The sequence below is a fragment of the Myxocyprinus asiaticus genome, chromosome 4, assembly GCF_019703515.2.
Source record: "Myxocyprinus asiaticus isolate MX2 ecotype Aquarium Trade chromosome 4, UBuf_Myxa_2, whole genome shotgun sequence".
NCBI lineage: Eukaryota > Metazoa > Chordata > Actinopteri > Cypriniformes > Catostomidae > Myxocyprinus > Myxocyprinus asiaticus.
Window position 1 is genome coordinate 19398038 of NC_059347.1, and position 11702 is coordinate 19409739.

Sequence of the window (11702 nt, forward strand, 5' to 3'; positions counted from 1 at the left end):
ACTTGCGTTTTAACTGAATAATGAATGTAAATGCTTTTATAAAATGTTAAGCTTCACATTTCTGCTTTTGAACCCTCCAAAAATGGGCCCCATTCACTTCCATTGTGAGTGTCTCACTGTAACTCGATTTTTGCTTACTTTAGAGTTAAAATAAATTTTTGTGGTAATCAACATTATGCCACAAATGCTGTTGATTGAGCTTAACTTGTATTGAACCAGGAATATTCCTTTAAGTGTAAAAAATGGGGCAACTTGGAGTATTTTAGAATCAGGTCACTTGGTCCCTATTGAGAGAAAGCTATCAAACAAAGAAGTTTGATTCAGTGATCTGGCCATAGACACACCTGGGGATTGCATGGAAAATCAATTTTTTATTTTATTTTATTTAAATGTTGGTAGACTAGGAGAAATTAAAATAGCTTATTTTATTTGCCAGGATTCTTAAATGATGTTGTGAAGTTATTTACACTATCTGTACCAGATATTCATACTGATGTTTCATGATACTAATTTTAACTGTCAATAAAGGATAGATTCCTGTTAAAAGAAATCCACATTTTCAAGTAAATATTTTCAAAATTCAGCACCATAATTATGACAACAAAAGCAAAAAATAAAATAAATAATAATAATAAATAAAGTAAAATATTTGTCAAATGTAGTCATTGTGACACATTGATTTTATTGGACTGGTTTGTCATCAAAAATCGATGTTAAAGTACCTGAAACACAGCTTGTGCTTTTTAAACCTGTTTCCTCTTAAACCATGAGAGGATAACTTATTTACAGGTCTAAACCAGGGTACATCTAATAAGACACCATAATAGTGACCTGTTTGCAAAAGTGTTTCCTGTAATTAATTAATTAACAAAAATTAAAGGCTAATTGTCTCTGTGTAAAACTTAGGCCACATCTGACTTGAAATACATTATCTCCATTATACATTTTTTTATAAAAATGGGCTCATACAGTGTGAACAATTTATTTCAATTCGGCATGCACAGAAAATGTGCTCTGTTTCATAAGCAAAAGGCAGCATTTCAATTCAGAGCCAGGTATGCAAAGGCCACTCATAGTTTTGTCTTACAAATTACCAATATTAAAATATCCTCAAGGTTCTTTACCTGAAAACCAAAACAATACACGTGTTAAATGTGTCTTTTCAAAGTAGCCTACTAAACATTATTACAAACACAAATAATACATTTGTTCCACTCAAACTTTAAATCAATTACTCTGTTAAATAGTATTCTTTCTCACTCCATGCCATACTTAATTTAAATAAGTGTCAAATGCAAAACATGTCAAGTTCAAGCTGAAATAGAATTCCCTTCATTGGATCAGTATTTTGGGGGGATGACTACAGTGGGCTCCCCATTTCTTGGCCGCCACATTAGAACCTGCGCATCATTGGCATTGGGCTTAACCAAGGCATTTGACGGGATGGGTTCATTCTTAACAAGGACCTGAGGCTGCTCCTGTATCAGTGGTTCCACAAGCCTTGCTCTTTGACCCAGAGGCTTCTTTGGATCCACTTTAATACAGAGCTGCATCCTCCAGCGAATGGTTCTGAGTAGCACCATCTCGGCGGTGACTTCATTTATGGCCACCAGCCAGGTGGTGAAATGTTGGTCCCTCTGGATGGAGGTCAAGAGAGGAGGACTGCTGGTGGTGCCCACAGGGACACTCCAGGTCACACTTGGGCAGAAGTTGTCATTCATGTTGACAGTCAGTGTGGTGCTCTTCTTAGTAGGACCAACAATTGTGTACATCTCAGTGGTACAGCCATACCAGGGATAATTCACACCATCAGAATCACTAATGGCCTGGACATGCCCACATTTTAGCTCTGATAGCTCCCAGCTAGATCTAAAGGCAAAAGAAGAAACTTATTTTGAGCTTTGAGCACAGTTATGATATTTCTCAGGTCATTAATAAAAGAATAGCAACAAATGTCTTCCGATATGCCTATTCAGACTCAGTGAATGTAAACAGTGGAGATATGATTATAGTTTTGCCCATTCACAGTTTCACAGTTATTTCACTATTGCATCAATGATGGAATGAACCTTTTAAGGAGCTATCCTGAACCTCTCTTAAATTCCATGTTTACACTAATATTTTCCAACCCCTCCTTTCCGCACAGCCTCCAATTCATTAGACCGAATAGATTGGTATTTGTTAATGTTAAACCAAACAGGAGTACAAGATTCTAAGAGTTTCAAAACCAACAAAACGAAAAGCTACAAAAGGTCAGCTTAAAAAATATCAATTCTTCCTGTAATTTCCTGGAGAAATAATTTTTACCTGACCATGTGATTAATTTGTTTTACAAATAGGCCCTTTCCCACTGCAGGAACTAAAGCTCATTTTAGGTACTTTTACCCAGAACAAGCACTTTTTGTCATTTTCGCACATGAGGAACTATAGTTCATCTTAGATATTTAGAGGCACTATAGACAGACTTCTTCTACTTCAGGGTAGGTACTTCTTTGGGAGGAGAGGTACTGTGGGAGGTACTGCAACCTGTGATTGGTCAAACACATATGAAGCACAAAGAAATGAGATACGCGGAGAGTCGGCAGCTGTCATGAGTAAACAAGCTTGTAGCTGCTAACCTGCTACTCTGAGAATTGTGCAAATATTCAGTTTCCAACAAAGTAGCCAAAGAGTGTCACCTGTTTTTGCAATAAGATGTTTATCAAGAGTTGATAAATTAAATGATAATGAAAGTGCTACATGCCTTTTACTGCGTGGTTGACTTGCATCAAGATATTTTTTTAAGTCAATGAATGAGTAGTTTAGTACAGTATTTTATGTTGAGTCAAAAAGGCTTTTCTTGTAAAAGATTGTGTTGATAAATAGGTTTATAGTGCATTTTCAACATGTTTTCAGCTGAGTTCAGCATGTGCTGCATGGTTAAAATAAGCTGGGAGTCTCATCTCTCCTCTCACTGCGGCTTCAGAGGCACTGCACGCACGGCTCTCCAGCTTAAAAAATGTAACCTGAAGACACAGTTTGTGTAAAACAGCCCTAACAAAAGTGTAGCTCCGATTCTGTTGTCCTCCATCTGAGTTGCTGATTTTGTTGCTGGTGTTGCTATTGAATCAACGTCAGATGAAAAAAGGTCAACTCTTGATGTCACAACAGGGTTTACTTTTGTGTGTGAATGCAAGAGGGAAAAGTCTCCTTGGGTGTGCCATTACTCTTAATAGTTTTCATAAAGAAGGTTCCTAAGTGGGAAGTCATTGAAACATAGTTATTTCTCTCAGTACTGACGCTGGTAAAGAACTTATGGAGTTATATGTGTGCCACAATTCTGCAATATGATATTTTGAGTGCACAAAAATGTTCTGTGTGAGCAAAATTATACTTTGAGCATGCATGATTTTATTTTGAGCACACAAAAATGTTCTGTGCGCGCAAGATGATGTTTTGAGCGCACAAAAAGGTATTTTGCACACGCGTTTTGTAAAGCAATATATATCTTCTTGCAAAGATGAATTCACTTTAAACAAACAAAAATCTATTTTGCAAGTTTATTTGAATGTGAATTTGCAAAGAATTCTGAAATTTACATAACTCCACTGATTTTGCATGTGCAAGATCTCACTCGCTCTCTCCTACCCACTCTTCTTTAATAAACATTTTATTTTGTCCACCTTCTTTAGTGTGTCCTCTCCTATTTTTTCGACAGCCTTGTATATTATAAATATTATGAATATTATAAATATTGCCTAAATTAACATTCTATTCTTGATAATACATTTGAAAAGCTGTTTATGTTTGCATTTCAATGCTGTGGGTATATTGAAATGTTCAGTATTCTGGTTTTATGAAGTTTATGCATTCTACCACAACCCTTCTGGTAAAAATGATTAATGAGAAGAAATGGAAGAAAAGTAAAAGAGGCTAATTATGTCTCCTGTCATAGTTTGGGGTAAAAATAAATGTACAGTATATTGAACCTCAATTGTCTTAAAAGTTTTAAAAAATAGAAAGAAATCCTTAGCACTGCATGATCCCAGGCTACTATATTTTGAAAACGTACATTACAGTAAATGAAGCCTTACAGTATTCCTGGTATGTCTATAATCCACAGGGTAAATATATTTTGTAATGGTAACTGCATACAGTATATAAAGTGTGTACTGAACTTGGAGCATTGTGCCTGTTGGCTCGTCTGCTACATTTACACTGAGATGTTCATGGTTGCTGTAGCTACCTCAACTGTCCAATCACATAGCACTTGTAAGCAGCTTCTAATAGCCAGTCCTGACGTAGGAGGTGGGACTTGTCGGAATACGAAAAGCAAACAAGCAGTCTAAATTTACGAGCGCACGCAGAGGGCATACGAGGAGAGAAAACGAGTGAGAACTTGCACACACACAAAAAATGTAGATACAAAGATACATTGCTTTACAAAACTATAAAATATCATCTTGTGGGTGCAAAACATATTTGTGCTCTCAAAATATCATCTTGTATGTGCAAAACATTTGTGTGTGCTCAAAATAAAATTTTACATGCTCAAAATAAAATTTTATATGCGCAGAATTTTGGCACAAATCGAACTCCATAAAGAACAAGCCTTTTGTCCTGCCAGGGGTGTGTTCAAAATTTTTGCTAATGAGGAAACAATCGCAGGAAATCGGACCATAAACATCACTAGCATCCTGAGAAATCATTCTTGCACAATTTCCCTGCAATATCATGCCACCTACACTACAAATAGGAAAGCAGCAGAGATCATTTAGTTTAGTTAATTTTAACATCTGCTTAGCAAGGCATCACTATTATTATCTCACATACTTACTATTCTTCCGGACAAAAATTTGGCACCTAACTCATCCCCAATCATCTGGTGTACACACTTCAATGAGGTGTCACATCTACCGGCTTATTGAGGAGAGGTGTGCTATGACTTTTCTAAGCGATCGGGGGTATGATGTACCCCTAGGGGGCAAAAAACTGCCCCAAAAATCCCATTGACTTAACATTGGTAAGAAATTTGTTGGATCAAATATCTGGATCAGAAAGTCATAGAGACTTCAGGGTTAGCTTATTTTACTCGGGTTAGCAAGCAGTCTTTGAACATTGCCTTGGAAACTACTTAGCCATGCCCTAGCAATCACTTAGAGCACCCTAGTAACAAACCCCACTGACTTCCATTCAAAATGGCTTAGAGATATATCTTTGGATCAGAATGTCATCAAGACATGAGAGTTGGCTGGTTTTACTTAAGTTAGCAACTTTGAGTATCACCTTGGAAACTACTTAACCATGCCCTAGCAACCATTTATATCACCTTAGCAACCAACCCCACTGACTTCCATTCAAAAGGATTTAGAGGGATACCTCTGGCTCTGAATGTCATAGAGGTTTCATTGTTGGCTCATATGACTCAGGACAGCAAGCAGCCTTGTTAGTATCACCCTGGCAACTGCCTAGCAACCACATGAGCTGGCCCTAGCAACCAATTAGCAAAAGACAAATGTCTGCACCAGAACATCATAGAGACTTCTGGGTTGGTTCATTTTACTCAGGCTATCAGCCTTTTGAGAATCACCCTGATAACTGCCTATCAACCAGATTGGGACATCCTTGCAACAGAGTAGCAAAACACATATATCTGCACCAGAATATTGTACAGACTTCCTGGTTGGCTCATTTGACTCAGGCTAGCAAGGAGCCTTGTTAGTATAACCCTGGCAACTGCCTAGCAACTAGATGGGGTCACACTAGCAACCGAGTAGCAAAACACATATCTCTGCACTAGAACATCGTAGAGACTTCCGGGTTGGCTCATTTGACTCGAGATAGACAGCAGCCATGTTATTATTACCCTGGAAACTGCCTAGCAACCAGATGGAACACACCAATATCTCTGCACCTGAACATCCTACAGTCATGGGGGTGGCCTCTTTCAACTTGGGGCAGTTGGTGGGACATTGTGGTGACTAATTTTTCCACGGCAAGCACCACTCACATTTCCTTCAGGAAATGAACACTACCTTTCAAAAGTTTGGGGTCACTTGCCTGAAATGTTTCTCATGATCTTAAAAACCTTTTGATCTGAAGGTGTATGCTTAAATGTTCGAAATTTGTTTTGTAGACAAAAATATAATTGTGCCAATATATTAATTTATTTAATTACAAAACTAAAATTTTATAAAAAAAATAAATTAAAAAAAAAATGTTTTTGAAATGGATGACTTGGACCGAATAATTAAGAAAAGCAGCCAATAAGTGCCCAACATATAGATGGGAACTCCTTCAATACTGTTTAAAAAGCATCCCAGGGTGATACCTCAAGAAGTTGGTTGAGAAAATGTCAAGAGTACATGTCTGCAAAATCTAGGCAAAGGGTGGCCACTTTTAAGATGCTAAAATATAACAAAGTTTTGATTTATTTTGGATTTTGTTTAGTCACAACATAATTCCCATAGTTCCATTTATGTTATTCCATAGTTTTGATGACTTTACTATTATTCAAAAATGTGAAAAAAATTTTAAATAAAGAATGAGTAAGTGACCCTAAATTTTGAACAGTAGTGTACCTATCTAGTTGTATTTTACTGTCCTGTAAACATTGTCCAATTATACTTCTACAACTCAAAAGTAAAAAGCCAATAATAATTAACTGTTATGCAAAATCTATTCAAATTATTAGGCTACACAATTCTCAGACCACCTCTACTCACACTCCTTCATTTCCATATATATTGAGGAAATCCATTTGATTGCAAGCCTGGATCCAGCCAACAGTCCAGATCTCTTTACATACTATGGGTGGCACTTGCACTTGAGCTGATGCTTTAAAGTAAGGTGTGCGGTATCGCAGAACCACACTGGATGACTCATCGATGACAGTAGGGGTGTGATCAATTGAGGCGTGCAGTTCGAGGACTGTGATGTTCTCATGAAAACTTGGCTTCAGTTTTACACTCTGTACACATCCCATCGTTGAGGTTCGTTTAACTTTCAGCAACAACACCCATCAAGATCCAATTGAAACAGTAGAAATCTTGTCACATTGTGCTATGAAAAGATTTTCATATGTCAACAATAAGGGGCCATTCACACCGAACGCATGTTTAAAAAAAAAAAAAAAAAAAAAAAAAACACAATCTCATGAAAACATAGATTGAAGTTGTTGCGCCTCGTCTCACTGTTTTTCTCGTATAGGAACGCCACGTTTGTTTTGTTGTTGCTTTTTAGAACGCAATGCCATTTAAAAAAAAGCGCGTTTTGAGACAACTGAGCTCTGGTACAGATCTGCTGCGTGAAGCTTTTTTCAGCGCAAGCACGGGTTCGATGTGAATGGCTCCTAACAAAGTAAATGCCCTTCTGTCAACAAAGCAAAGTTAGATCAACATGATTCTCAAAAATACTATTTGACTGTAAGGACACTGAAGTGTATTTTAATAGCTGTCATTTCTAGCAACTGATCTCTGAGCACATTATTTATAAATTCCATGAAGGTCTTTCCCTCTTCAAACGAGCTAAAAATTAAACCATTGAAACCTTACACAGGTTCATTCTTACATTATTAAAATTTCGATTAAGCGTAATAAATATGGAGCTGTAACCGCTATAACGTGTTTGTCCCAAAATATACGATGTCAGCTCATACTCTCCTTTGATAGGCAATAAAAATGTCCAAGCAACGACCAGTGTGCTCCAGTCAACAGCCGTAAGCGATGGAATTTAGTTAGTCCATAATTTAAAAGGTCCATCAGGATGGCAAGTAGAATAGTCAACATTATATGGCCAAGTAAATCCATGCAGTCTTGTCACAGTCCGACTTCCACGCTGCGTCTTCTGGCATAACCTGAGGCAAAAATGGCTAGTGTCAAACAAATAATCGCTTCGCTTAATTTGCGCGTCATATTTGATCAAGATGACAAAGACCGTGACCAGTTGGGTTACTTTGTTTCGCCCTTGTCCTGTTTAAGGTTAGTCGGGTTCCTGGCGTGTAATACAATACTTCAGCTGTTGGGGTTTTCTTATCCAAGCGGCTTAGAATTAGATTTCCCATCTTGAGGACGTTTTGCATCCTGGGTAGTGTAGTTTTGTGTTAGGGGACTGACCCATTCATCAACTGCCATGTCAGGTTTAAGTTATAGTATCCCTAGGCTATAACTTATTGTCGACACGCGTAAGCTATTTACTGTATTAGAAGCATAACATAACGTACAATAGTGATAAGTTTATTGTGAAGGACTGTTATTCATGTAGCTGATATGATTATAAACTCTTTACAGGTGTAGGCCTACTATTTGTTAACATACAGTAAGTTGACTACATCATCAGTACCACGAACTAGCAATGCACAATAGTCTACTTTAACAGAATTTATTAATCTTGGTTAATGTTTATTTCTAAACATGTAATAGGTGCATTTTTACATTAAAAGTTATAAGCTATATAGTTGAACATGAACAAACAGTGGATACCAGTATTTTGATAAAGTAGCATTAACCAAGATTATTAAATGCTGTATAAAAAAAAAAAAAAAAGATTGATCATTGTTAATGATAGGCTTCCTGTACATTATTGTAGACTATACAAAGAACCCCAATATATATATATATATATATATATATATATATATATATATATATATATATATATATATATATATATATATAAATATGATAGAGGTATAAAATTATGTCATCACAGCATCACTGAAGCACTGCAGTTATTAAATATTTACAATACAATCATATAAATAGCCTAAATAAGATTGTCAAAGTTCAGTTTCGGTTGTTTATCTTGACTTTCTGGCTGTAATAGATCAGCATGCTACACATGGATAAGTTTTATATATCCAGCCGGTTGGCATGCCTATTTATAGTCTAACTGGAATAGAAGTCGCAACATTTAGAACAGAGCAAGACATGGTCTGGGAATGGACATGGTACATGCACCGTTCACTGACTCTCATTGTGAAGTAGAGGACACTAGAACGCATTTAGACTGGAAGGTACTCGGATAATCAAGATGCCTGCGAGCCAGATTCGATCCAGGGCGAGGGAGCGTACCAATGTGCTGAACAGACCCGAGTTTATGTCTTTAAATCAGCCTTTGAAGAATAGTAACGCTGAAGCTCGGGGCACAGCACGGAGGCCATCGCAGAAACAGCAGCAAAGTCAGCACCAACCAGGCGAAAATGCGCAGCATGAGTCAGTGGAGAATAATAAAGAAAGGAAGGAATTACCAGAAGAAGACTGCATGCAGCTTCACCCATCATTCAAAGGAATTGCCATGAACTCTCTTCTGGCCATAGATATCTGCATGTCCAAGAGGCTCGGTGTATGCGCTCACACAACATCATCGTGGGGAAGCGTGCGCTCCATGGTCAAGCTGCTCGCGCTCACTGGCCATGGCATCCCGTGGATTTTTGGCACAATTTTATGTCTCTCAAGAAGCAACACGTTAGCAGGTCAAGAGGTTTTGGTCAATTTGCTGCTAGGTGAGATCTGATGCTTTCTGATATTTAATTGAAAATAGCCAATTGATGCTGTAAATTACAAACTGGAGAATGTCTATTTTCGAGTTTGTACTGTAGTCTCAAAACGTGGGTCGCTATATAAACGTTCCTATTTTGGTTCCACACATGCTACTGTGAGAGAGAAAGGTCTCTATATCTTAGCCATTATAGACCTCCTTGCCAAGTGTAAAAGAAATGACTGAAAGAAAGAAACAACATTGTCTCATTAAATCATTAAAAGCTATTGGATTTTAGATTTCCAGTGTAGGCCTATTTAAGGCTGTTGGACCTTTAAAAAGTATATATCTGTCTTCTTAAAATTTCTCTAAAACAAAATGGACAGATTTTTATGTATATTGTTACCCCACAATTTTACTCCAATTTTGAGGATTCAAATGAAATTCAAATGAATTATGATGGCTATATAATTCAAAACATGGCCTTGAAAAGGATTTTCATCATGTTCTTTTAGTCAATGACAAGAACTTATGATTTTGACCTGGATTTAAGATGTGTATACAATGTTCTGCTTTTGCACAGGGGGTTTTAGCAGCTTTTGAGGATGCTGTCGGGTTTGTAGGTCAGTGGATATGGGAATACAGAAGAATATGTGTTCTGACTGACAGATACTGTGACTACTCAGTTCATTGCACTATGAAATAAAGAAAAAAAAATTTTTTTTTTCAATGATAGAGTCAATTTATGCTTATTTTTCACCACCCTTTTCTTTTCACTATACCTTAAAATACCTTGCATATTTATAACTTGTCTCAACAACATGGAAAGCAACTGATGTCTTTTATACTGTTTTGTCAATTATACTTCTAACTAAATTGTAAATTAAATAAAGCTAATATCTTCTTTAAACCATTCAAGTAAAGAGTTTGATATTTAAATGTACATATGATGTTTAACATGCAGTATATTTAAAAAAGCAATTTCATTATCATTGCTTTGCAGCTCTCTTATTGGATGTGATGACTGTAGCAGGCATGCAGAAGTTGGTAAAGCGTAAAGGGCCCTGGGAAATGGCACCCAGTTTCCTCGACTACCTGGCCATGGACATCTATTCTTTCCCAGCAGCCCATGCAAGCCGGGCAGCCATGGTATCTAAATTCCTGCTAGCACACTTGGTGCTTGCCGTTCCTCTGCGTATTTTACTTGTGTTGTGGGCTGTTCTTGTTGGCATATCCCGCATATTGTTGGGTCGGCACCATCTGACAGATGTTGGTTGTGGCTTTGCCTTGGGATTCCTCCATTACAGTTTAGTGGAGATGGTGTGGTTGTCCTCTAGCACTTGCCAGACTCTGATCTCCATAGGAACATTCAACTGGAGCCCCCTCTACTGATCATTGCATGTCATCTAAAGGATTTAAAATGCCTCTGTCTTTCGTCTGTTCGGGTTAAGTGCCCTCCATCTATATTAAAAGTATAAAAACATACTTTTTTCAAACATTAAACCTAAGCAGCAAACGTCTATAAGCCTGATTGATTTATTTTTCCATTTCTGCCAAAGCAATATAAAGTTTTGAGAAACACTTAAGAAAAGAATCATTTGGACATGTTGTCCTTGCTTGAAGAGAAGGAATGCTGATGCAAACATTTTTACTGCTAAGATCGATTAAGGCCAAATCAGTATACGTGATTTATAGTTGACTGACTGATTATATTGATCACAGTAAGAGATCGAAAATTTGCTCAGGGACTTTCTCAAACTGCATAATGAGTTATGTCAGATTTCTATTTTCTTGAAATTGTATGTAATTTTCAGAATATTTACCTTGTATTTGAAGAAATGTTGTAAATGAAATCATCGTGGACTATTTTACAAGCCCTCTTGGACAATTTGACACTTTTTGGACTGTGTTTGTTGTCTGGAGTTTAAATTCAGTTACTGAACATACAATTTTACTCCAAATGTATCACATGTATATTAATAAATTACTTAAGTATTCATAGTCAACATTTCATGCACATTTTTCACTTTTACCAAAAAGTTGTTTGTATTAAATTATAGTATATGTTGTTAAATTCAAATTGCTGCAAGCCCCATGTACCATTTTGTATGATTCTCACAGCAGTGTTATTTGTGGTATGGCCACATAAACAAATGAAAGTAAATGAATCTGATGCATAATTACTGCAAACCAATAGACTTGTATTGCTGTACAGAAAAAGTAAAAAACTGGATAAAATTTTATAA

The 11702-nt window shown here is 36.8% G+C and overlaps 2 protein-coding genes across 2 annotated transcripts; one reads left to right on the forward strand and one right to left on the reverse strand.

Annotated features, from left to right (window-relative positions):
* Positions 1-679: 679 nt before the first annotated feature.
* LOC127440192 (protein FAM78A-like) lies at positions 680-8024 on the reverse strand. Its single transcript, XM_051696654.1, has 2 exons — positions 6705-8024; positions 680-1869 (listed from the first exon to the last, which is right to left on the reverse strand). Exons 1-2 carry the CDS (start codon positions 6962-6964, stop codon positions 1341-1343), a joined length of 789 nt encoding a protein of 262 aa, XP_051552614.1. The 5' UTR covers positions 6965-8024; the 3' UTR covers positions 680-1340.
* An 881-nt stretch (positions 8025-8905) lies between these two features.
* On the forward strand, positions 8906-11702 carry LOC127439605 (inactive phospholipid phosphatase 7). The gene is made up of 2 exons (XM_051695796.1): positions 8906-9481; positions 10460-11702. Exons 1-2 carry the CDS (start codon positions 9010-9012, stop codon positions 10846-10848), a joined length of 861 nt encoding a protein of 286 aa, XP_051551756.1. The 5' UTR covers positions 8906-9009; the 3' UTR covers positions 10849-11702.